This window comes from Wyeomyia smithii, chromosome 2, assembly GCF_029784165.1.
Source record: "Wyeomyia smithii strain HCP4-BCI-WySm-NY-G18 chromosome 2, ASM2978416v1, whole genome shotgun sequence".
Lineage (NCBI taxonomy): Eukaryota > Metazoa > Arthropoda > Insecta > Diptera > Culicidae > Wyeomyia > Wyeomyia smithii.
The window spans coordinates 248,215,329-248,238,704 of NC_073695.1; the positions used below are offsets into that span (position 1 = coordinate 248,215,329).

Here is a 23,376-nt window from a genome sequence, read left to right on the forward strand (position 1 = left end):
TACACCTTGTGGAAAAATAATTAATTTTTTTTTGTCAAAAAATCATAACTTATTTTTTTGATTTCTCCTTGATCGGACCGGTTGCATTGTTTAGTTATATTTTTATAGTTTTTATAAAAATATTAGATTTAAAAAAATGAGATTCTTCAGATAATTAATTTTTAATTTTTGTTTTCACTTTTTTTCAGAAAAAAGGAATAATTTTTCTAGAGTGTATGTTTCTTTTAAAGACAAAATTATTATCTACAACGTCACATCGATCAAACGAACCTCTTTGGCCCTAAAAATATTTGTAATCATCAATACCTTCTCAAAATAACATTTTCCATTTGCTTCTCAAAACTAAGTCGTGTTCCAAAAAATCAAACCAATAGCACAAAATGACATATTTTGCCTATAGAAACGTCTATGCAAAGTTTCAGCTATATCAAAAATGATCGATTTGATTGGTTGCCGTTTTTTGTAGAATTGCTCGAATCAAGAAAAATAGTTAAGATATTTTGAAAAAAAAAATTATTTTTTTTTCTATGGACATTTTTTTAAAGGACATGATAATTATCTACTAGTTTGCTGAAGACACCATGCCAATCAACCAAATCGTTTTGGCTGTAGAAATATTTTTAATTTCCAATAGAGCGCTCTATTGGGAATTAAGAATACTTTTACATTCAAAACGGTTTTTTATTGGCATAGTGTTTTCAACAAAGTTGTAGATAATAATTTTGTCCTTTCATATAAAATGTACCTCGTGGAAGAAAAATTAAAAAATATACCAAAATATTATGACTTTTTTTCCTGATTTCTCCATGATTGGACTAGTTTTATAATAAAGGTAAATTTCTGTAGTTTTTATAAAAAAATAGATTTTAAAAAAATGTGCTTTTCTAGATAATTACATTACAGGTTTTCATTCAACTTTTATCGAAAAATAAATAAGTTTTATTAGAGTGTATATTTTTTTCAGAAAGAAAAAAATATTATCTACAACTTTACCGAAGACGTCACACCGATCGAACAAATCGTTTTGGCTCTTAAAATGTTAGTAATCATCCAAACCCATCCCAAAATGGCATTTTTCAATAGCTTGTCAAAAATTAGTCGTGTTCAAAAAAATTGTAGCTTATATAGCTTCAAGCGATTTTTATTTTAATAATGATTTCGAAAAAAACTTTATTTATTGGCATTTTTTTCGCATTAATTTCGCCAATTCACAACACTTAAATAACTTCATAAATTCGTTTGTGCCAGCTAACCGGAAACAAACCACAAAGCCCACAATACTGTAGCACCTCTTTAACGATAAATCAAACAGTTTGGCATTGTTTGCTAGTAATGAAGAATAGTTATGACAAAAATACTGGCAAAGTCCTTGTCCCTCACGTCACGTTGTTTAGGAACAACCCTCAAACAAACCGCAATAAAGCAGCATGACCTCGTTTCTTATCGAGTAGAGAAGTACCAGCAGTAGATGGCGACCGGAGCGTCATGTGCGTCACGTAGTTAAAATTGGACCAAAGTTACTTTTCTTCTTCATCATTCAACACGTAGTGCGAGTCGTTACGTTTCAAAAGAGGCCCGCTTCGAATGGGATTTTGGTGAAGCTACCGGTTAACGCGCTCGTCAACGGTACATCCGGTGTGCTGCAGCTCTGAACAACAGAAACGGGAACAAATTTGTGTGACATGGATATTTGAATGTCAACCGACCGTGGAACACGTGAACGTCTTCCGTATTTTACTGTTCGCTTCATCCTAGTATCGCTGGCTTAGCTCGGTTAGGCAAGAGAGAGAGATAGATCGAAGGAGGTGAGAGGTTTGTCATCCAGGCGACACATGACAAAAGATAAATGATTCCGGCTGGCAAAGTTTACCCGCTTGTAGTAGCCGACAAGCAGCAGCACTGACAGACGGCCAGATCCCACCCGCAAACACTTTCTCTCGCTCGCTAATGAGTTCAAGCTTTCGGAGGAAGTTCTTCTGACGCCAAACAACGACCGCAACTCATCCCCAGGATGGTGCACGACTTTGGCCTTTCCGGTTCGCTGCTAGCTTGTACGTGGTATGATGAATTTATGGTTTTACAGTTGCGTCCCCAACAGCGTTCCAGGCAGCGTTTTGGTGACTATTGCGTACCGAGATTATTACGTTCGGGGGAAGCTTTGGTGATTAGCATTTTATTGTTTCGTTCGTTCTGCTTTTGGTGGAGAGAAGTCTAGCCGTCCAATGGAGTCGCATGGTTATTGATCGACAAGACTGCAACGACGTTCCAATTGTCGTTCCACACCAAGCGAACAAACCCGTAGTCAAATCCCTAAAATCAACCGAAATTGAACTGTTGCCTCTATTCACATCAATTTCCAGCTTATGGCCAGACGAACAGTTCAAATTTGAATGGCATTGGTCGTTTCGGAAAGCCACTGAAAAGCCAAATGAACCATTCGAGTGTTCCGAACAGTAAACTTGTGCCGAAAAACCAATTATCATATCTCAGCTCTGCTTTTTGCTGTGCTCCAGTTTACGTTCCGGTTTCTGCCCTTTTTTATGTTTCGCTCTACGAATTCGAGAGTTGATGTTTTAGTGCTCAGCTGCGATTACGATGCACTCAAATTTGCAATAAAAGCGCAAATCTGTGCTTGTAGATTGAAAAATATGTTTATCGAAAAAAATCCTGTCGCGCCCGTTGTTTGCTGCATTTATTGACGTTGTTTTTCTTCTTTCTCATTTTTTTTTCATTCAGGTGACCGGTGTGGTGGGTCGTGCCGAAACGCTTTCCTCGGTGTTCTTCCTGGCGGCGTTCATCTTTTACACCAAAGCGACCAGGCGGAAAAAAGCAACCGGTAAGTGGAAAGATTTTCTTGTACCGCCTTTGTGTCGTATTGTTGAAAGTGATGAGAAAATTAATGAAATATCTGGTCGTCGAGTTAACATTATCTGTTTATAAAGTGCAATTTAAAATGGTTCTATACTCAAACCGAATTTTAAGTTTTCAGATTTGAGTTTTGAGATTTATTCAAATAACTTGCATCAACACATTTTTTTTATTACTTCGAAAGCCGTTACTCTACATACTCTAAATTGAGTTGTGCAATTAAAACCAGAGCAACAACTTTACTCTAGTGCAACAGTGTCTGTCAGCTTATTCATGTGTCTTCATATTGGGTACTGGAAAAGTTTATCTTTTCGAAAAAAAAAATAAAGCAGAGGAGGTAAAAGCTGATTTTCATGCGTCATGTTCCAGTGTACTCAAAGTTGAGTAGGGAAATTTCAACACTTTAATTAGTTTAAATTGCACTCAACGAAGCAGTGACGATGTTGTGGTTGAATAATTTCCTAGGAACAGGTTAAGAGGTAACTTTTTCTAGGTGCTTTTATTACTTTACATTTAAACGTTATTATAAATCGAAGAAAACACTGTTTGTGAAAGATTTATTCCCGTGCTCGTAAAACATACGATAAAGTCCCATCAAATAAAATGTAAATGTCCGCCCGGGTACGCTGCTGTCCGTGAAATTTATATCATAAAGCTCCGAAATTGGCCACAACTGCAGATTACATTACCCGGTGAATGTTTAATATCGACAGCCATTACTTGTTGACCGTCCGCCGTCGCGTTTGTCGCCAGCCATCGAGCGTCGAAAATGTCCAATATATACTAATTTGACAGCGACGGAAAAGCCGACGTCCGGGGGTGGAAATCGTACTCCGCCCAGAAGGGAACACAAACCGCACACGCTCGCTGAATGAAACATACAATGCAATTGGTCATTCTGGTAGGTTCAGGGCATGCAAAAATAAAACCGAATTACTACAGTCGTTGCACCGTTGAAAATGTACCCATTTCTTGTTCTCGTTCAACGGAGAAAAAAAAACACTCTCCATGACGACTACATTGACCTGAGCTGCTAGCGGCCAAACGGGGAAATTCGTGAAAATTACCCTCTACCAGAAAAGCAAGTCGGGAAACAAATTTATGCAAATAGGGCCCATCATCAGCTGAATATTTTTTTTTGTTTTTTTGCTGAACACACGACGATCTAACCGACAGACCTAACCGTCCGTTCGACCAGGAAGGGGACATAAAAAATAAACACACTCATCCTCAGCAGGCTTGGAAACGGGAACGGTACAACAGGTACGATTTTGCGTTGTGTAAAATGGCCCAAACAGGGACGAGGCACGTCCTGTGTGCTCTTTCCTTTTTTTCTCACTGTTCAACGGGTTACTTGAATCAACAGTGAAATACAAAAACAAAAATATGAACGGGTGGTAAATATTACGGAAAAACAATGGCGCTGCCGGGAGGGTCTTGTAGAGGGTAGATGATGGTCGAGGATTTTTTTTTTCCTGAGATATGAGCAATTTTGTTTACCTTTTGATTTGGGCAATTTCAGCGAGAGTGAAGTGAGCAACAAAGAGCTCCGTTGCTCGTTCGGATGGAGTGGCCGTTATAAGTCGGAACCCTTTTTTGAGAGAGTTCGTATTTTTGTTTCTGTAGAAATAGAAAGGTCGATGGCATGTGAGGAGTTATGCCGTCAACAGTTTATTTTGTTTATTAGGAACCTACTTGTAAAGGACAGATACGGGTACGATTTTGATTGTTAAATAAGGGGGCACAATAAGCAAGGACTCACGAATCCGTTTTATAAATACTTCGGATTATGAAAATTATATAAAAAGGAATCGAAAATAGCTGTTCAAAATCGAATTCAAATTGCAGGTGATGTAAACGTCATTCGCGTAGAAATAAAAAACCGCGTATTTTGAAAAATCGCGTAAAAATAAATTCCATTCAATTAAAGACAAAGAAATAATAATACGTAAGTAAATATGTGCTGGAAAAATTATATGAAAATGGTAACGAAACAAACAAAATGCGCTTCTAGTGCGTCCAAAATGAAAATTCATTGCATATCAGGGTTTTAACTATTTAAATTGATTTTACTATATTTTTAGGCATTCGTTCCTTAATCGTTAGTTAACGATATTGACTCGCATCGGTATACAATTATAAATGTTTTTTTGCTCCTTCTTCTCGAAGCAACTAAAATTGTCTATTATTTGATAATAATAGATATTACGGAACAAACATAATAAAAATGTCCAATGTTTAGATTAGAAATATGTACCGTATAAATAATGTCTCATTTTATTTTATTCAATTTACTTCTTATTATATTTTTTTCCCTTGTAGAATACTGAACCACTGCGACCATTATTTGATCTATTGTGGTATGCTTCACCTTACTCTGACTGCGTATGAGCAGGTACATCACTATTTGGCAAGTTGATGTCCTTGCTACATTGCACATTTATCCCAGTTGGGTAACGCACTTCGTATGAAGTTTACTACCTCACCAGGACTTTCCCTCCAAATTTCGGTAGGTTCTATGTGTCCCTTTTACTTTTTATTAGATTATTTATTTGAAAATCTTTCAGTTTCTCAGGTGTCCTGTTAGATCTCCTTCTTTTAGGTTGCACTGTCGATTTAGCCTTAGAACACTTTTTACGCTTCTAGTTGAACCACCTGATGAAGTGGAAGAAGGTGAAGTATTGCATCTAGGGCTTTTGATGGAGTGCTTCTTATAGCTCCACAAATCAATGCACAGGCCAATCTTTGGATTTTACCTAGCGTAGCTTGAGTGGATGTTTCAGTGGTTTTGGGCCACCAAACTAACGAGGCGTAGGTTATTCTGGGTATGATAATTGTTTTATATATCCAATGTATCATGCTGGGTTGGAGACCCCAACTTTTTTCAATGGCTCTGCTGCATACCCATAGGACGTTTGTGGCCTTGGTAATTGTTTGTTCTATTTGAGTGCTCCAGCTTAGTTTCTGGACAAGTGTGATTCCCAAATATTTGACTTCAGTGGAAAGCTTTATATCGATGCCTTCCAATCGCAATTTACGAATAATGTACTTCCTTTTTCTAGTGAAAGGAACAATAGTTATTTTGGATGGATTTACACTCAACCCCTCTCGCCTACACCATTGAGCTGTGAGATTAAGTGCAGTTTGCATTCTATCAGAAATAACGCTGTCGTGCTTTCCCCTTACTAAAATCACTACGTCGTCTGCAAAACCTATCACTTCGAAGCCGTTTTCCGATAGGCTCCGAAGAAGATCGTCTACGATTAATGACCATAACAGGGGAGATAATATCCCTCCTTGAGGGCATCCTTTTGTAGTTTTTCTTGTTAGGGACGTGCCCCCGAGTTGAGCCGTCATTTCGCGACTTATAAGCATGGCATGAATCCACTTTTCTGTGTACCTGTCTATGCCATGCCTTTTCATGGCTATTTCCAATGAGTTGTGAGACGCATTATCAAATGCTCCCTCAATATCAAGAAAGGCTGCCAGAGAAATTTCCTTGGCATGGATGGATTTTTCACTCTAACATATGTAGCACGTCAGTGGTTGATGCGCTGTTTTTGTAAGCAAATTGAAATTTATCTAATGGATTAGATTTCATATAAACTGATTTAATATGATAGTCGATTAATTCCTCCAAAGTTTTCAAAAAGATGGAAGTTAAACTAATTGACCTTAACGCTCCCGGGATTGCCCTATCTTGTTTTCCGGCTTTTGGTATGAAAATAACTCTAGTTTGACTCCAACTAGATGGAATGTAATTTAGTATTCGGCTCATATTACACATCTCTGTAATAATTGGAATAAACAGTTGCTTGCTTTTTTGGAGCATAACTGGCTGTATTCCATCCATTTCCGGAGACTTGTATGGTTGGAAAGAGTCTATTGCCCATTCAACCTTTGATTTACTGAATATAGAACAGGCAAGTTCCTGGAATTCAGTCCAAGTCGCATGTGAGCTTAGCTGCTCTCCAGTTTGATCCTGCACTTCATCAGTATCCGAATATGATCCTGGGAAGTGATTTTCCATCATAATTTCCAGTGTTTCCTGAGAATCTGTGGTGTAAGTACCGTCAGTTTTTCTCAATCTACCTAAACCGTTAGAATGTTCTTTAGACAGGGCTTTTTGCAACCTGGATGCAGTGGATGTGTTTTCAATACGTTCACACATTGATTTCCAACTGTTTCTTCTGGATTTTCTTATTTCCTTGTTGTATTTTGTTAGTGATGTTCTAAACAGTTCCCAATTACCTGTTAGTTCCGCTTTATTGAACAGTTTCCTGGAGGACTTTCTAAGTCCTTCTAGGGTTTTATTCCACCAAGGTGAGTCTTTATTTGACACTCGCGTCTTGGTAGGACAACTTTCGTAGTATACACTAACTATCTTACTTGTGATTAAATTAGAGCAAGCTTCCAGCTCATCTTTGGTTTTAAATTCTTTTTCAAAGATATGTTTGTCGATCACTAGTTTACTGTTGTAGAGATCCCAGTTGGTTTTCCTGGGGTCTCTATAGGTTTCTTGCAAGTTTTCTCCTGCACAGTAATCGAAAAGAATTTGCCTGTGATCTGATAGTGAAATTTCATCAGACACATGCCAATTCTTTATATTGTCTGAAAGTTTGTTGCTAGACAAAGTTATATCCAGGACTTCCTCACGTAGAGCATTTATAAAGGTGTTATTTGTTAGTATATATTCTAAAAGCCACTCACCCCTTTTGTTTATATTTGTACTACCCCAAATTGTGTGATGAGCGTTCGCATGACATCCTATTACGAACTGTTCATTGTTCTGTTTACAGTAGTTGATAAGGTCCTTTACTTCCGTTGGAGGGGCCTTTTCATGTTCCCCAGGAAAGTACGCCGAGGCGATGATGAGCTCCACTCTTCCTCTAGCCTTAGGAACTTCTATTTGTATGGTTGCTAAGTCTCTACTGATAACTTCTGTAATTGAAGTGACATTAGTCAAAGCACTCACCAGAATGGCTGCTCTAGGAAAAGGCTGCGCATCGTCAAAGATCAGCTTACCGGTATTACTGGGGATCACAAGTATTTCATTTTTACTGGCCCATGGTTCTTGTATAAGAGCCACATTTATATTTTCTTCGGTGAATCTTTGGCAGAGGATCCCAGTAGCTCCTCTCGCATGGTGAAGATTCACCTGAATGAATTTAATGCTTGGTTTCATGTTCGGATTCTTGGGATTTTCTTCGATTCCCCAGGTCAGATTGTCGATCCCTTTCCTCCTTATCCTCACTGTTACGTGACTTTTTGGGGCGGCTGGGTCCACCCAACTGCGTCGCTGATTTGTCCGCTTCAGGCTCGCCTCTCTTCTCCAGTCTGGGTTTATCTTTTTCCCGTCCAGTAATATTGCGAGGCTTCTGTCTCATCGTTTCCTCGCGTTCTGATTCAAGTCTTATATCTCCTCGATTTTGCCTTGATTCCTTTTCAGATGCTGTTTTTACTTCGCACTCGGGCACTTCCTTTCTAAGCCAATTGTTGACGCCAACCCTCTTGACGAATATTTGCCCAAACTTGAAGTTCAGCTTCAGTCCCCAATCAGTAATTTTACGCATAAAAGCATCGTCCACTGACAGTACTAGCTGAGCGTGTTCTTTTATTAGATTAACTTTTACTCAACTTATTTGATACCGCGTTAAAATAATCTTCTAAATATAATCCGCGTTATTTAAAAAAATCACGTAAAAATAATCCGCGTTATTATGAAAAATCGCGCACAAAAAACGTAGAAAAACCGCATTAAAGTAACACTTAACACTTTAAGGAAGAAACAACTAGGTTGAAATCTATATTTCCTCAATCAGATCCACCAGCAGTTGATTTTTACACCCTTGTCGAGCGATACTGAGTGCAATTGCTTGCAATCAAGTATCTTTACCAGCTGAAGGCTGGAAGCCTTAAAACTGCCGGTTCCAGCCTCCAGCAGACCGTCGAAGATCTGCTGAAGGCTGGAACCGGCCGTTTTAAGGATTCCAGCCATCAGCAGATCTTCGACGGTCAGACTCGAGTCAGTGACCACCCCGTCGAACTCCACTGCACGAACTGAAATGTGCACATGTGAAATGCTCACAAACAGCAAACTCATTTGCTTGCTTGAGGCATAATACTAAAACAAAAAGTTTGTTGGGGTGAACTACAGTGATTTCGGTCCCGGCTGAAAACCATGCCAGATTTCTACAAATCTGCATTGAGTTCAATACCTTTGCTTTGCATTATGGGACATTTTTAGCAAGCGGACAAAAATATTTTATTATATTTTTATGATATTTTTTCTACTTGTTATGATCAGAACTAGCTGCTTAAGATCATTTGTGATTGTATTATGGTCAAATTTTGATAAAGTGTGATGCAGTATTTCTTTGTATGAAAAGCGGAAATTATACATGGACTTCTTTGGAATTAAAACCCCTTCCTCCCTTTCAGTGGCTGCCCACCCATTTCTCATACGCTTTTGAGTACCTTTAATAAAAAAGGAACATGTTGAACAAGTTTGGTGAGTATCAGTCAAGGTGTTCCGGAGTACACTAAGGTTTTTTTTACGCGGTTGTTTTTGTGCGTCTTTTTTACGCAGATTTCGAGATTCACGCAGTTTTTAACGTGAATTTCGGAATATAGGGTAATCGCTCCATTATTCATCTCAACAGCAAGCTGCCCCTATATTCATCTTATTTCTTTCATTTGTCCAATTAACCGTCAAATTTCTACAAATTATTGAAAGTAAATCTACTTGCTTTTCGTTTTTTTTTTTAAGTGGTTGAAAGTTTTACGTTGGAAATTGGGTAACCGCTCCTATATTCATCTCAGTGCATATATCCATCTCATCATGCCTTTTGGATCAATTTAACGTCAAATTTTACCATATTTTCAACGTACAACTTTCAACCACTTGACAAAATCGAGAAGCAAATAGATTTACTTTCAAACATTTGTAGAAATTTGACGATCAATTGGATAAATGAGAGAAATAAGATGAATATAGGTGCAGCTAGCTGTTGAGATGAATAATGGAGCAGTTCCCCTATGGTAAAAATTGACGATAAACTTATCAAAAAGGCGTGATAAGATGAATATAGGTACTGAGATGAATATAGGAGCGATTACCCTACGCGGTTTTTTCACGGATTTGGTAATTTACGCGGGTTTTTCAGAAAAGCCGTTCTTACGCGATATTTTTTTGGGGGGGGGGGGGGTGGCGTACCATCATAAAATTTTATTTAGAGTGTCAGATGAGTTTACATAACCAAACCAACTGATTTGGCCTAACCTTTTTGTATTTTTTCTTGATTTTCAGCTCGATTCGCATGCGGAAACATCACAACTATTGATCTTTTTTCGAAAGAATTTAGCAGAAATCATTGAAAATGTTTAGCGTGATTTGGGAATTTACGCGGTTTTTACGCGGCTCTTTTCACGAGCTACGTATTAGACAACAAAAAATTTTCATGTGCTTCAATTTTGCTCAAAATTGCAGAGATTAGCCAAAAAAATAGACTTTTTTTCATTTTTCTATTAGGGTGTGTCCTGTCTTAAAATAGGGTGACAATATTTTTGATATTATACATTTTGACGTATATTTCTATACTAGATTACACTTTGTGAAATTGAAACTGGCAAATGTTGCGTCAGATTTCAAACGATTATAGCGAGCGAACGACTTAATGCATCTTAGTCATTTATATGTCGGTGGATAGATAAAATGTGTAACAATTTTTTGATACAATGTTCAACATTGTTGCTTTACTGCTTAATGGTGGGAAAAGCTGAAAAGTTCCAAGGTCAAGCTTTCCCATACATTTCCTTCGTTGTTGGCTTGCTTCCCTAGCACAGATGACGATATTATGGACGAAATAAATTCCACTAGCTACATATTTTGACTCAACAAAGTGTTTTGGTTTATTCCTTTTTCTCTAAGCTGTGTGGCCACGCCCCAATGGCAAACATCTACGCTGAACTCGACACAAAAGACTGCGTGTAGAAAATTCAGCTTCAGTCTAGTTTGTCACACAACAGCGAGTGGAGTATAGCTGTTAGAGGTACGTGACATTGAGAAACGAGAGCTGCATACGAGTCAACTTCTAGGCACCGCGAAGCATGTTACCTTCATTTTGCATACGGCAGCAACAGTTACCATTGTACGCTGCAGGATATTTTGCTGGCACAGCTACACACAGCGGAGAGCAAATTTTATACGCGGCCAACAAAATATTCAATGCTACCGGTTGTGGTGCGATCATCAGCGTTCTGTAGCACGAATTTTATACTGAAGATTATGGAATCGGTTTATTTCAGAACTATAGATGCTTGAAGATAAGAGTTATGAGAATTTTCACAACTACTACTAGGGTAAAATTTTCATGCATTCATGCATCGTTAGTTTTACAATAACGACCATCAAATATAAACGGTAGTGTTGCCTATGAACAGTTTATCGCAGCATATAATATATACATTTAGTCCTACGTCACCTTTTTATACAACCCCTTGGGCTGTATACATTGTAGTATTTCCTAGAGAAACCAAAAATTTCAATATTTTACAAATTGCTTGGTCGCAGCAAAACTCCTCAAAACTTGTTAGTAGATACCCAAACCTTGAAAATGAACGAAAACTCAGCCCGGGAGCTCCTGGGAGTAAAAAACTGCCGTCCAGAAAAGTTCAATGTGTTTTTTTGCTCATTTTTCAATCTTTCTTATGCTTTATCTTTTTATTTTTAAGCCGTTTAATATGATACACTTAAAGTTATTCTGTTGTCATGATGAAAAAATTTGTTTATTTTTGTTTTTGTATTTTGTATATTTCCTATGGAAACCAAAAGTTTTCTACATGGTTTTAAACGCTTGATAGCAGGCAATCGCAGACTGTTTTAAAATTGTTCGAAGACACCTAAAACGTGAAAAATATAAATATGGGTGCAACCCAGGTCCTTCTGGTAGTAAAAAGAAGCCAACTGTCAAAGCTTAAAATAATGATTTTCTCATTTTTGTCTCTTTGATTTATCTTTTTTCTTACACCCATAAAACCGCACATCCACACGTTTTTATGAAAGCTTTATCAATAACCTTTATGAAAGTTTACAACACTTAATAACTATTCTGTTATTTTTCAGGCAAAAAAATTTTACTTCTCGAAAAAGTTGCATTTTTTCCTCATTTCTCACATTTATATCTCGATATCTCAGGTAAAGTTCCTGCTACAGTCCTGAAATTTGGAACTTTTTTTAGTTGGAGTGTCTACCGTATATGAAAACTATGGAGAAATAGATCGGTTACAGTCATTTTGCCGATTTTTGTCCACTCGAAATCCAATAGTGTTTTGAGCCGAAGGAAGACAACCCAGGGGCCCGGAAATCCATCCTGGTATAATTTTGCCCGATGGATCTTGTCTTGTGGGACAGATTTTCCTACCCACGGCACCTTGTATCTACCTGTATCGGAGGGCGAATCAATAGGGATTCCGTCTTCAGAATCGTACGTGTCGGTTACTTCTTCGTTCATATTGGACGAGAAATCAAACCCAAATATGCGACCGATATAGTAGAAAAACCAAAAAAAAAACTAGCTTTATTAGCCACTCTACTCTCCGGAGAGGTATCTTTTACTGCTTATCTGCAGACTATTGTCCCAGCAGTTGCTGCTCCGTGGTGTAAACGGTGGTGCCGGCACCCGGCTGTGCAGGGAACTTGCTACAGCTGCTTCCCTGCTGGCGATTGTTTTCACAGCAAAGAATCGAACCGAAAAAAACGTTAGCTTACACGTTACCCGATCAGAAAGAAAGAACAAGAATGTAACAGAGGCTGTAAGTTTGTTATGTAAAAAACCTTTCAGGTTGTGTTTTAATGTTGATCCCGTTAGGTGTTAAAATAACAGAAATCATAACAAAAAATATTCTACTAATATCAAACCCATATCCAACTTTATTACTAACGTATCAGCTTTCTATCAAAATAAGATAGCACATGAAACAGTATAATAACAATTATTGTTATAAACAACAGGTTTTGATAGAGACGAATAAATTGTTAGACTTGTTTCAGAACAACTCCATTCCATGATTTGTTATCATAACTCATTCAGATTCAATTTAGTTATCAAAAGCTAATGGGAAAAAACAAAATCGTATCAAAATATGTTATTTGTATCTTCCGTTGATAGAATTTTGCAAATTTTCAGTTATGCTCTTCTGATCGGGTAGCTACACAAGTCGAAATAGATCGAGCAGCCAGAAACGATCCTGTTTCCTGTGAGGATTACCTCCAACTGTCATGTGAGATTGTCAACAAGTATGCCATTATGATTCATGTTTATCAAAAAAAAAAAATTATCTCGAGCCCAACTGATGAGGAGACAACTTCTTACAACTTAGTTGAAAAGTTTCGTTTAACGTTCTGTTATTTATCTTTACGAAATTGAAGAAATTAACAGAAAGGTGGTTAGTAAATTTGCAATGCGTTTACGAGTGCAAAGTGATTAGATAGACCGAGTGAATAATCTTTTGTTTCTTTTCATATGTTTTCTTGATAAAATTAAAGAAATTAGTAGAAGGAAGGTGTATTACAAATAACTTCAACGAAACTCGACTATTAACTGTAACCCTCCCAGCTGGTCTTGAGGTCGAGTCCCGGCTCGGGAAAAACTGTTAGTGTCAGTATGATCGTAGCGCTAGCCCCGCAATTGTCCTGTACACTTAACAGTTGTCTGCGATGTCTGTCTAGAATAAACAGAAGGTCGAGTTCCGAATCGGAATGTAGTACCAAGGCTTTGCTTTCTCGACTACCAACTGTAGGTTAGAACTAAACAACCGCTCCAATTGATGAAAACTGAACAAATAAATATTCTGCCTGCAACAACCTTGAAACATCGGGAAGACCCCTTAGAGTAGGGAAGGGCGTTTAGGGTTTTTGAAAGAATACAGAACCCATAGGAAATGTTGGAGTCTTTTGTCGTTTGAGAACTTTTAAGTAGTGATTTTTTTTGGCAATTTCGTAAGTTCGCTTCCAAACATTTAGATATTTTTTGTGGGAATGCTCATCATTTTTGCTTTTTCACTTTCACTAACCCAGGGCAATCGATTCCCAAAAACAATCACTTACTCCAGACTACTTATTTCGACAACCGTTCCACTAGAGTGCCATTATAAGTACACACTGTCCGGGGAACTGTCCAAATTTGTTTTCCATTCTGAACCTAACATAATTGTTTAATTTACCATCGTTCGGAGAAAGGGAGAGGGTTCAAGAGTGCCTACGCTACGTGCCACCACTTTCCGTTCACCGGCGTCTTCTCTGTACCAGGCAGGCTGGAAAAAGGTTACTGTTTGTTTAGGATTCGCGTCCGGCGTCCAGGCTAGAGTTCGTTTTGCAACACGATTCTGTGCGTGGTTTCGGAATGACGAAACGCTCCAGCAAGTGAAAACAATTCAGATAATGACTGAGATGGTCTTAGGGAACCTTTCTCTTCCCTGACGGTTGGCCCGTTTGTTTGGTTGGTGTGCTAATAAATTTATCTCACTAATTATAATCGACCGAATCGAGTGTTGGCCCACGCAAGCTGTGCTCTGCTTTTGAATTATTTAATTGCCGGAAAGAACCGGAAGATTAGCGCTCCGATAAAGTTTTGTTTGACATCGTGAAACGTCGTCGAAATGTGTTTGCCCAGAGATCCTAGTATTTGTCATGCCCTTTACAATGCAAATTGTTTATTTAAAACAACCGTGCGGGATGAAACCATATTTCATCATATGTTTGTGCTACTGGCACAACAAATAATATCCCGGTTATTACAAAATCGCTGTTCCGGCAGCTTCCCTCCGCTTCACCACCACCGTCATCGGTCGGATTAATTTCAAACCGACAATGTTTGCTTCTGTCAGCTCTTTTGTTTTGAATAACTATGTTCACGTGAATTAATTATTACCACTATCGTACCAATTGCTCAATGTTCTTCACTTCGGGCTGCCATGCCGCTTGCCTGGCCTGGCCATATTGTTGCCCATCTCGGGACAGCGGGTCCTACCAGGGAAATGTTCCGCTAGTGCCGAAGGCGGTGCGTGGGCTCCCCAATGGGAGCTAGTGATGAGATAACGAACAGAGAATTTAATTCACGACTCAATTTATCCTAAATAATCACATTAATTTAACCGAAAGCCTAGCGAACATAATCGCGAACCAGTTTGTGCTCCGACTGCACTGGACGTGGACGCGCAGGGGGTGTAGGTAATTAAATTTACCTTTTCATTTTCTATTCAGTCGAGGATGTATAACTGCATCGGTAGCCCCCGACCGGAAACGGAAAAAGGGTCCGGTTGGACACAGCAGCCGCTGGGAGGTGGCTCATTTGCGCAATTGGAACCCATGGAGAAAGCGCAAATTACATTTGAATTTATCGAAAATTACTGGCCGGATTTCTATTTGTCACACGTCGGTCCCGTGGCGACGAGAGCAACGCTAAGGGGTTTTTCCTCTATCATGTGGTAGATTGGGGACGGAAAGGGAGCCCGTCATGAAATCACGAAAAACATCTGACTACCTGTGATGAAAAATGTCTGCACATAAAATTTTACGAAATTCATTCCCGAAAAGAAAACAACTATAAAACTACTAAACTGAGAGTATGATTAATTTTATTGCACTACTCATAGCTTTTGCTCTGTTGTTTATCGCTAACAAAACTGGCTCTTGGAGTATTAGGAGCAAATACGAGTATTACCAGCTCAGAACATGACCAGATCTCTTAAGATTTGCATAAATTTCAAAAAATGCATTTGAACATTGAATAACTTGTATTTAAAAATAAGCAATCTAGCATAATATAAATCCAATGAAAATCACGTCAAAACAAGCTTGTAAATATTATTATGTTCTACTAGAAAAAATCAGAAGGGCTGTGTGCAAAGCCATGACTGCATGATAAAACTGCTGGTTACACTATTTACATTGTTGCATTATAGAGCAATCACAAATGATAAGTTCGAAGCAAACTTCTCTTTTGACGTAGGACTACATCTTACTTGAGAAGGGTGGCATGCTGTAGAAGGTGTAATCGAAATGTACCCTCTTACAATGCATTCTATGTTACTATAACTGAACGGATTTCAAACTCGTGGTATAATATTAAAAGTGCAACTATGTTTCCGCTGTTTTTCTTTTAATAATGATTAAACTTTACTTTGAAAACGTAGTTCTACCGACTTCATCAGTATGAGGCTAGGTGTTGTCATGCAGTAGAATCACTGTTTCGTGTCTTTACTCATATTATTGCCGTTTTTCGCGCAATGCTTGGTTTATTCACATCAATTAAAGTCGCTCCCCAGTCATGGTTTCATTCGGTTTCAACAGCTCATAATTATCTTAGCTATTCAACCATTCCTATGAATTTTGGTGCCCTTAGCTATTACTTACACGCGTCAAATTACGTGAGAGTTCGCATAGTAATTGCTCTCCAAATTTCTGGTTACTGTTGCTGCTGTATGCAAAATAAAGGTAAGGTGTTCCGCAGTGTCTGGAAGTTGACTCTCGTTTTTCAATGTCGCGTGCCTCTAACAACTATACTCCACTTGCTATTATGTGACAAACTAGACTGAAGCTGAATTTTCTACACGCAGTCTTTTGTATTGAGTTCAGCGTATATTTTTGCCACGAGGGTGTGGCCACGCAGCTTAGAGAAAGACAAACGAAACAAAACATTTTGTTGGGTCAGAATATGTAGGCAGTGGAATTTATTCCGTCCATGTTATTGTTATTCGTGCTCGGGAAGCAAGCCAATAGCGAGGGAAATGTGTGGGAATGCTTGACCTTGGAACTTTTCACTTTTTTTCACCATTAAGCAGTAAAGCAACAATGTTAAACATTATATCAAACAATTGTTACACATTTTATCTATTCACCGACGTATAAATGACGAAGATGCATTGAGTCGTTCGCTTGCTAAGATCGTTTGAAATCTGACGCAACATTTGCCAGTTTCATTCTCATTTTTACAAAATGTAATCTAGTATCATCGTCTTGTGGTTTCAAATCATAAGAAACCCAAGCTCCTTGCTTTTAAATCATTCCCAAAGTATGCAATCACTTCGAAAGTATTGGCGAGTAATTCCTAATACCGAAGCAAGCTGTTCCTGCATTTGGCATGGATCCTAATAGAGCAAGTCCTCTAATTTGGCATCTTCGAAGGTTTTTGGCCTTCCTTCACGCAGACAGTCATCCACTTTAAAGCGACGGAACCAATCACGGTACGTTGTTTCACTTGGAGCAGCATTTTTTTTTTCTCGACGTGCTTCAGCCTCCATTTCCTTTAAATGAAATGAGAAAGTTGAGTTGTAAATCAATCATTTTCGATTGAGTTTCGCAGCATTCGCCCAATCACCAGCTCGTTTTTATAGCCAGGAACAGAATGCTATAGTTCAGAATCGTACATGCTATGTGCCGTTTTGAATGCATGCGTTGTTACTTTCACTAAACAGATCTTAATCAACAGCTGAAGTTTTCCTGAAACATTGCGTATAACAATTAGCAAATTTTTGCAAACGCAAACTAATAAAAATAAAGTACTGAAAAACAATTGAAAAAGCAGTGGCTAACTAATCACAAGCTCGCTTTCTGTTCATCTTGTTCATTTTAGCTTCATGTTTCAACTGGCTCCGCCTTTTTGCAAGTTATGTCATTTGCTCAGTTTCGTACAACGCAAAGAGGTTTTATTTCGTATGTAGTAGCTATTGTTGTTTTAATGCAATCAACAGGTTGAGGCTATACATTGAGTGACGCAGACTGCACACGCTGCAAAAACGTGATCGAAATTATTTTGAAAGATTTTAGGGTCCTAGTATCTTCATGCAAAGTTCTTTAATTGGTTAATCTTTACTTTATGGAAATTACTATTCTGTGATTATTCCCTTTTGATTGGAATTGTACTTTTCTCATTTTAGCATATGAAAATCCTCTTTGTTCTGCATAGTTGCGGCACATTTTAGAATAAACAACTTCGCCAAAGACATCACACTATTATTAGCCTATTCAATGAACTTTTGTGGAGTTTTTCACGAAATGTCCCTTTAAAATCATTTATTTTCAATATATTTTTTATAAAGATTTTCAACAATCTTTCAATATTCTAAACACAAATTTCACCGAAGCACACTGTTTCCAAAGCTACAAAAATGTGATCAAATATTTTTACCCAGAAAACTTGATTTTAGAGGCTTAGTTCCTTCAGCAAAGTTGATCCAGTAATTCTCTATTTTACAGAAGCTGCAATTTTGTAATAAATTCACCTAAAATCGAGGAACTAACTTTACTTTTTTCCATTTTTACATATGAAAATTCACTTACACTAAACTTATAGGCGTTTGTCTCTTGCATTCTATCTGTATCGATATCTGTAAGTAAACTAGTGCATTATTTAAATAAACATCTTCAACAACTACATAAATATAAGAGATGAAAATAAACTTTCTTCTGTGACCTTGTTAACATCATTGTAGAACATTGAAATATTTGACAAAATCGCAATAGAAAGTTACACAAAAAAAAAAGTTTTTAAAATGTATTTTAAAGAAATCAACACCATAGATCTTTTAAATAAAAACAAAAGTATTGTGCCTCCGACAAAGTTGTTTCTTATAAAATAAGCCACAAGTCTGCCAAACAAATTGAAATTTTATATGCAAAAATGAGAAAAACAAAATTCGGTTCTCACTTCGTGGTAGATTAATCACAAAATTTCAACTACTTTAAAATAGAGATTAATCAATGAAACAATTTTGCTGAAGACACTACGGCTCCAAAATCAATTTTCTAAGTAAAAATAATTTATGTGCATATTTTAAGTACAAAACCGCCAGTAACCAAAGAAGTATCTTAGATAAAATAAACTTTCTTCGGAAAAAATTGTTTGTTTCGTTATAGTAAACAATATTATAAAACGTTGAAACATTGTAGAAAATCCCAAATCCGCAAAGTTCATTCAAATAGGTAAATAGAAGTATGGTGTCTGCAACAAAGTTGTTTCTTTTAAATTGTGCATCAGCTTTGCCGAACAAAGAGGATTAACATATGTGCAAATGAGAAAAGTAAAATGCGTTTCTCACTTTTAAGTGTATTAATCACAAAATTGTAACTTCTATAAAATGGAGAATAATTATTAGAAGAACTTTGCTGTCCTACAGCTCTTAAATAATTTTTTTGGGTCAAAATAATTTCGGTAATTGAAAACAGTGTGCATTGCTCCGCAACAAAAAAACACGTTGTACTGCGTTAGAGCTCGAAAGGAAAAGAATCAATTTCTTCTTGTGTCGAATGGAATCATATAGCTGGAGGACCCGTATTCTCTGCCTAGCAATAGTTTATTACGCTAATACGTGTATTGCATATTGCATTTGTGCGACTGGCGGACAACAATTTTGTTAATTTCTAGTTTATAAAGCTGCTATTAAACGAATTTAGGCTGAACTGCAGCCTAATAAGCCAGTATATAACACAATTGTTAGTTGGGTTGGTATTAACAAATGCTTTATTGAGGGTGTTTCATTGAAGAGTAACAAAGTCTACTATTATTTGTTCAAACTAAGTAAGGCCGTTACAAATTTTATTTTCATTTGATGTCAATTTAAAAATCTTGAATATTGGAAGGGGAAGAAAAAAAGCTCAAACCGTTTTGTTTATTTCATAAATGCATAAATGCTTACTTTAGCAACAAACAAGTCAGGTGACAGCGAGAGTGTCGTCGAAAGGCAAGCGAAATAAATAATAATAATAATAAAATGTTATTTTTCAACATTTATTTGAGTGCAAGTTACAAACGTCATAACTTGCACAAACTTTGATCAAAAATATTTCTTTTTTTTCGTCTCGGTGTTATTTATTTTTTGCCACCCCCTCTGCTAACTTTGATAACCTTGAACATAAAAAGATTTCTAAATTTGTATCAGCCTTATCAGGTTATAGTGACGCTTTGACCCATCGCATTGAATTGAAAAGCTTTTGTATCATTTTCGAGCACTTCGTGAGTCACATGAAACGCAGTCGAAAGCTCTTGCTTTGGTTTTGACTACTGAAGAGCTTGAAATTGATACAAATGCTTTTCATTTGAAAGCGGAGATTGTCACCATCACTCTAACATGACGATTCTCAATTTGGTCATCCACATACCATGTGGACAGATTTTAAACGATTTCGAGACCTCCCCCCACTCGTGGACAACTGCTCATATAAATTCTAAAACTTTTGTATGGACCGTGGACATTACAAATACCGTGATATTCAGTTTCATTGTTTTGTTTCGAAAATGTAGAACCCTGGTCTCGACAATTACTCGATCTGTAGGAAAATACTATACACGAAAAAATCGACAAAACGTCCGAAGATGTGAAATGAAATAGCACGTTCCCGCGTGCACTAAATTTAAACAGTCAGCTGACAAATATACGAAAAAAAAACAATTCAATAATACACAAAAAAAAACATCGCTTACTTGGTAGCTTTAGTCTATAAGAAATGACGCGATCCAGCAGCGGCAACGAAGCGATGCTGTAATCAGAGCTGAAGGGAGGACACAAGGAATGAGATTTTTTTTTAATTTTAATTTTAATTACATAAAAAACATTTATTTATAAATATGGTTAAACGTCTTTTGTTTCTCGTTGCAATAATTATAGCGCACCCTGTATTTTCGCTATTTACGCCAAAGAAAGACTCGTGAAATATTGACTGTACTTTTCAATAAAAATCTGTTTGCTCCTGGAAAGCCCACAAATAACTCACAAAAAAATGCGTATTTTCATAGAAAACTATAAATTTCCAAACTTAAGTTTATAATAATTCAAAAATGGATGCATTCAAAGATTTTACCGCGAATAGCTTCATGGTTTGATATCACTTTGATAGTGAATCATACTGCATCATATGAGTTAAGTGTTTCTTTACATAATTGATATTTGGAAAATTGGTTGAAAGTCAACTTTTGAATAAAAATTTGTTCTTAATTTCTCCATCTTTCTTTTTAGGGAGCATGCATAAATGACGTAACTTTTTTAAAAGGTTATTTTAACCCCTGAAATTTTTTGTTTGAAAATTTTATTATCAAAAACATACATTGTATAAATGAACAAAAAAGACAAAAAAATAATTAAAATGTTATAAATAACAACAATTAGAAAAAATCCAATTTTTTTCTAAGTTTCATATTTGTCACGTTGCTTGGCTTGATTCCCCAACCGTCCTCTAGTCACGTCCCCCTCCCCTCTCGAATTCTACGTTATTTATGGATGTTCTCTTATCAAAAGTTTTGAAATAATGTTAAGTTTCGAGAAAAAATAAATTTGAAGAGAAAATTCCAACCTATTTGGATGTTTATAATGTTTATTTTCCAATGTACTCAACTCAAAACCATAATAACTTGAAAGCGAATGAATTTACGAAGTAAATCATCATGAGCTTTTTGATTGAGAATATTTTTTCAATTATTTAACATCATTAGAATATAATTATTTTGAAAAAAGACGCAACTGAACATTTTTTCTTTGAAACAAAATTTGCGAAAAAAATCAACTCTTCTTTTCGTAAATCAGAATTCAATTTTCATTTGTAAATTTTTGCACTGAAAAAAAATTTAGCGTGTATATTTTTTTCTCTACAATACTCTCTCAGGCAGGTATCATCAAAGGATTCTGAGCTACAATACTTTGAAGGCTCTAAAATTATAACCGATGCCAAAATGCATATGCCCTTTAGAAAATTACTCTCGAGTCTTTAAAATTCCTCCACCTGTTAAATATTTGCAGTTTGCTAAGTGCAAACTTTCATTGAAATTAAAAAATGGTTGATCAAAATACTTCACACAGCAAACACCACACAAATAGTTGATAATACTGGTTGCACAGGAAAAAAGGCGCAATTAGATTTTCACACAGCCACTAAATATTTAATTCAATCTCTGGAGAAGCATAAGCATCCGTTCTTGTATACATCAAGATGGCCAAACCACTGGACTTGAACTATGTTTTAGACAAGAAAAACGAAGTAGTTTTTAGTTTTCAGTCAGAACTGTAAATGCGCTTGCGCAATGCTACTTATTTTGTCGCCCTTTTTCAACCAAACTGAGCATGCATAAAAACTGAATTTATATGCATTTTTTCCTGCAATAAACTTGGTATAGATAATAAACTTGAGGGGCCGAAGGTTGCCGAAAGACGAAAAAGAAGGGTAAAATGCTCAAAATGATTCTCAAGCTTAGAAGTTAGTTAAAAAATCGATTTTCATTGTTTAAATTTCATTTACGTTTCACTCTCCATCAAATAGGAATTTGGAATCAACCGTTTTACTATAACAAAAACATTTAAAATATGTCAAACATATGGCGCCAGCTTTACCGCAGCCAAAATATTCACCTCTCGTAACAGTCAGCTGGGTCATTGAAATTCCACCAGAAGGGTTCAAGTTCCTTCTTCGACAATCAGCAAGTTTCACCCGAAACCGATCCTAGCGGTGCCATATGTACACGTAATGTCCTTAAAAGTCGCCGTTGCAATCTTCCAAGAAAAAAAACAGGAGAAGGAGGCAACGGCAAATCAATTTCCGTTCAGTTCATTTTTCACAAACTTTAGTTTGCGAAAAGCTAACAACCGCAGTCTAAAAGGGTAGATGGAAACGCGTCACTATAGAAAGGATACGATCCAACTTTAACCGAACAAAGGGTGCAGATTTATTGCCCCCGCTAAAGCGTGCAGAAGAATGCGCCTTGAATGCTTCGTTCCACCCCCTGCACTCTTCCGTTAGCATGGAAACTGCACGACGGAGTTTGCAGCGCCACCCCAAATGCACTCTCCGGTTTTTCACCCTATCATCACGCGTTGATCAACGTGGCGCGGTCTTCGGCAAAATAAGACGTCTCTTTCGGAACAGGTAAAAGCATCGCTAATGATTCGTTCTTCGCCGTGGTGACGGATGATGCCACGCTGAAATACGGAGGTACGTGCGATGCATTTTAGTCCTCGAAAGAAAAAGCGATTAAGAAATTACCAGCATCAAAAACGCTTTCGCTTCAAAAGAGGCAGTGCGGTGGAAATAATCGGACCACCATCGCAGGGGTCGTATCACACCGAAGGTGTTATGAAAAATCTGAACCATTCACAAAGACAGAAACAAAAAAAAAACTCCCAGAGTTCACCACCCCCTGATGGAGTTTTGGGGCCGGCGGTGGAGCCATCGCTCCGCGTGTGAATCGGTCTGTCTGTCAGCAGAGAGGGTGACAAAACAGAAAGCTGGGTGTACAGAAAAAAAAAAATCTCCCTCGCCCGTACTTTAACCAGCGAAAAACTAACGCTGACGACATTTATCAAATAAATTACTCTACAGAGCTAGCGTTTAGCGTTCGCAGAAAGGATGTTTTTTTTTTCGCTAGTGCCCTTTTCGTACCTCGTTTACGTGTTATGCACTCGCACATAACAATTCGTCTGGTGGGTTGTGGACCCCGGGTTCTTGCTCCTAAGGCCACCTGGGAA

The 23,376-nt window shown here is 37.3% G+C and overlaps 1 protein-coding gene across 1 annotated transcript in view; it reads left to right on the forward strand.

Annotated features, from left to right (window-relative positions):
* LOC129720923 (protein O-mannosyl-transferase Tmtc3) overlaps positions 1-23,376 on the forward strand; it is a 555,673-nt gene that overhangs the window by 247,162 nt on the left and 285,135 nt on the right. The window contains exon 5 of the mRNA XM_055672830.1: positions 2,737-2,836. Coding sequence (XP_055528805.1) covers positions 2,737-2,836 — 100 coding nt within the window. The remainder of the gene's footprint in view (positions 1-2,736; positions 2,837-23,376) is intronic.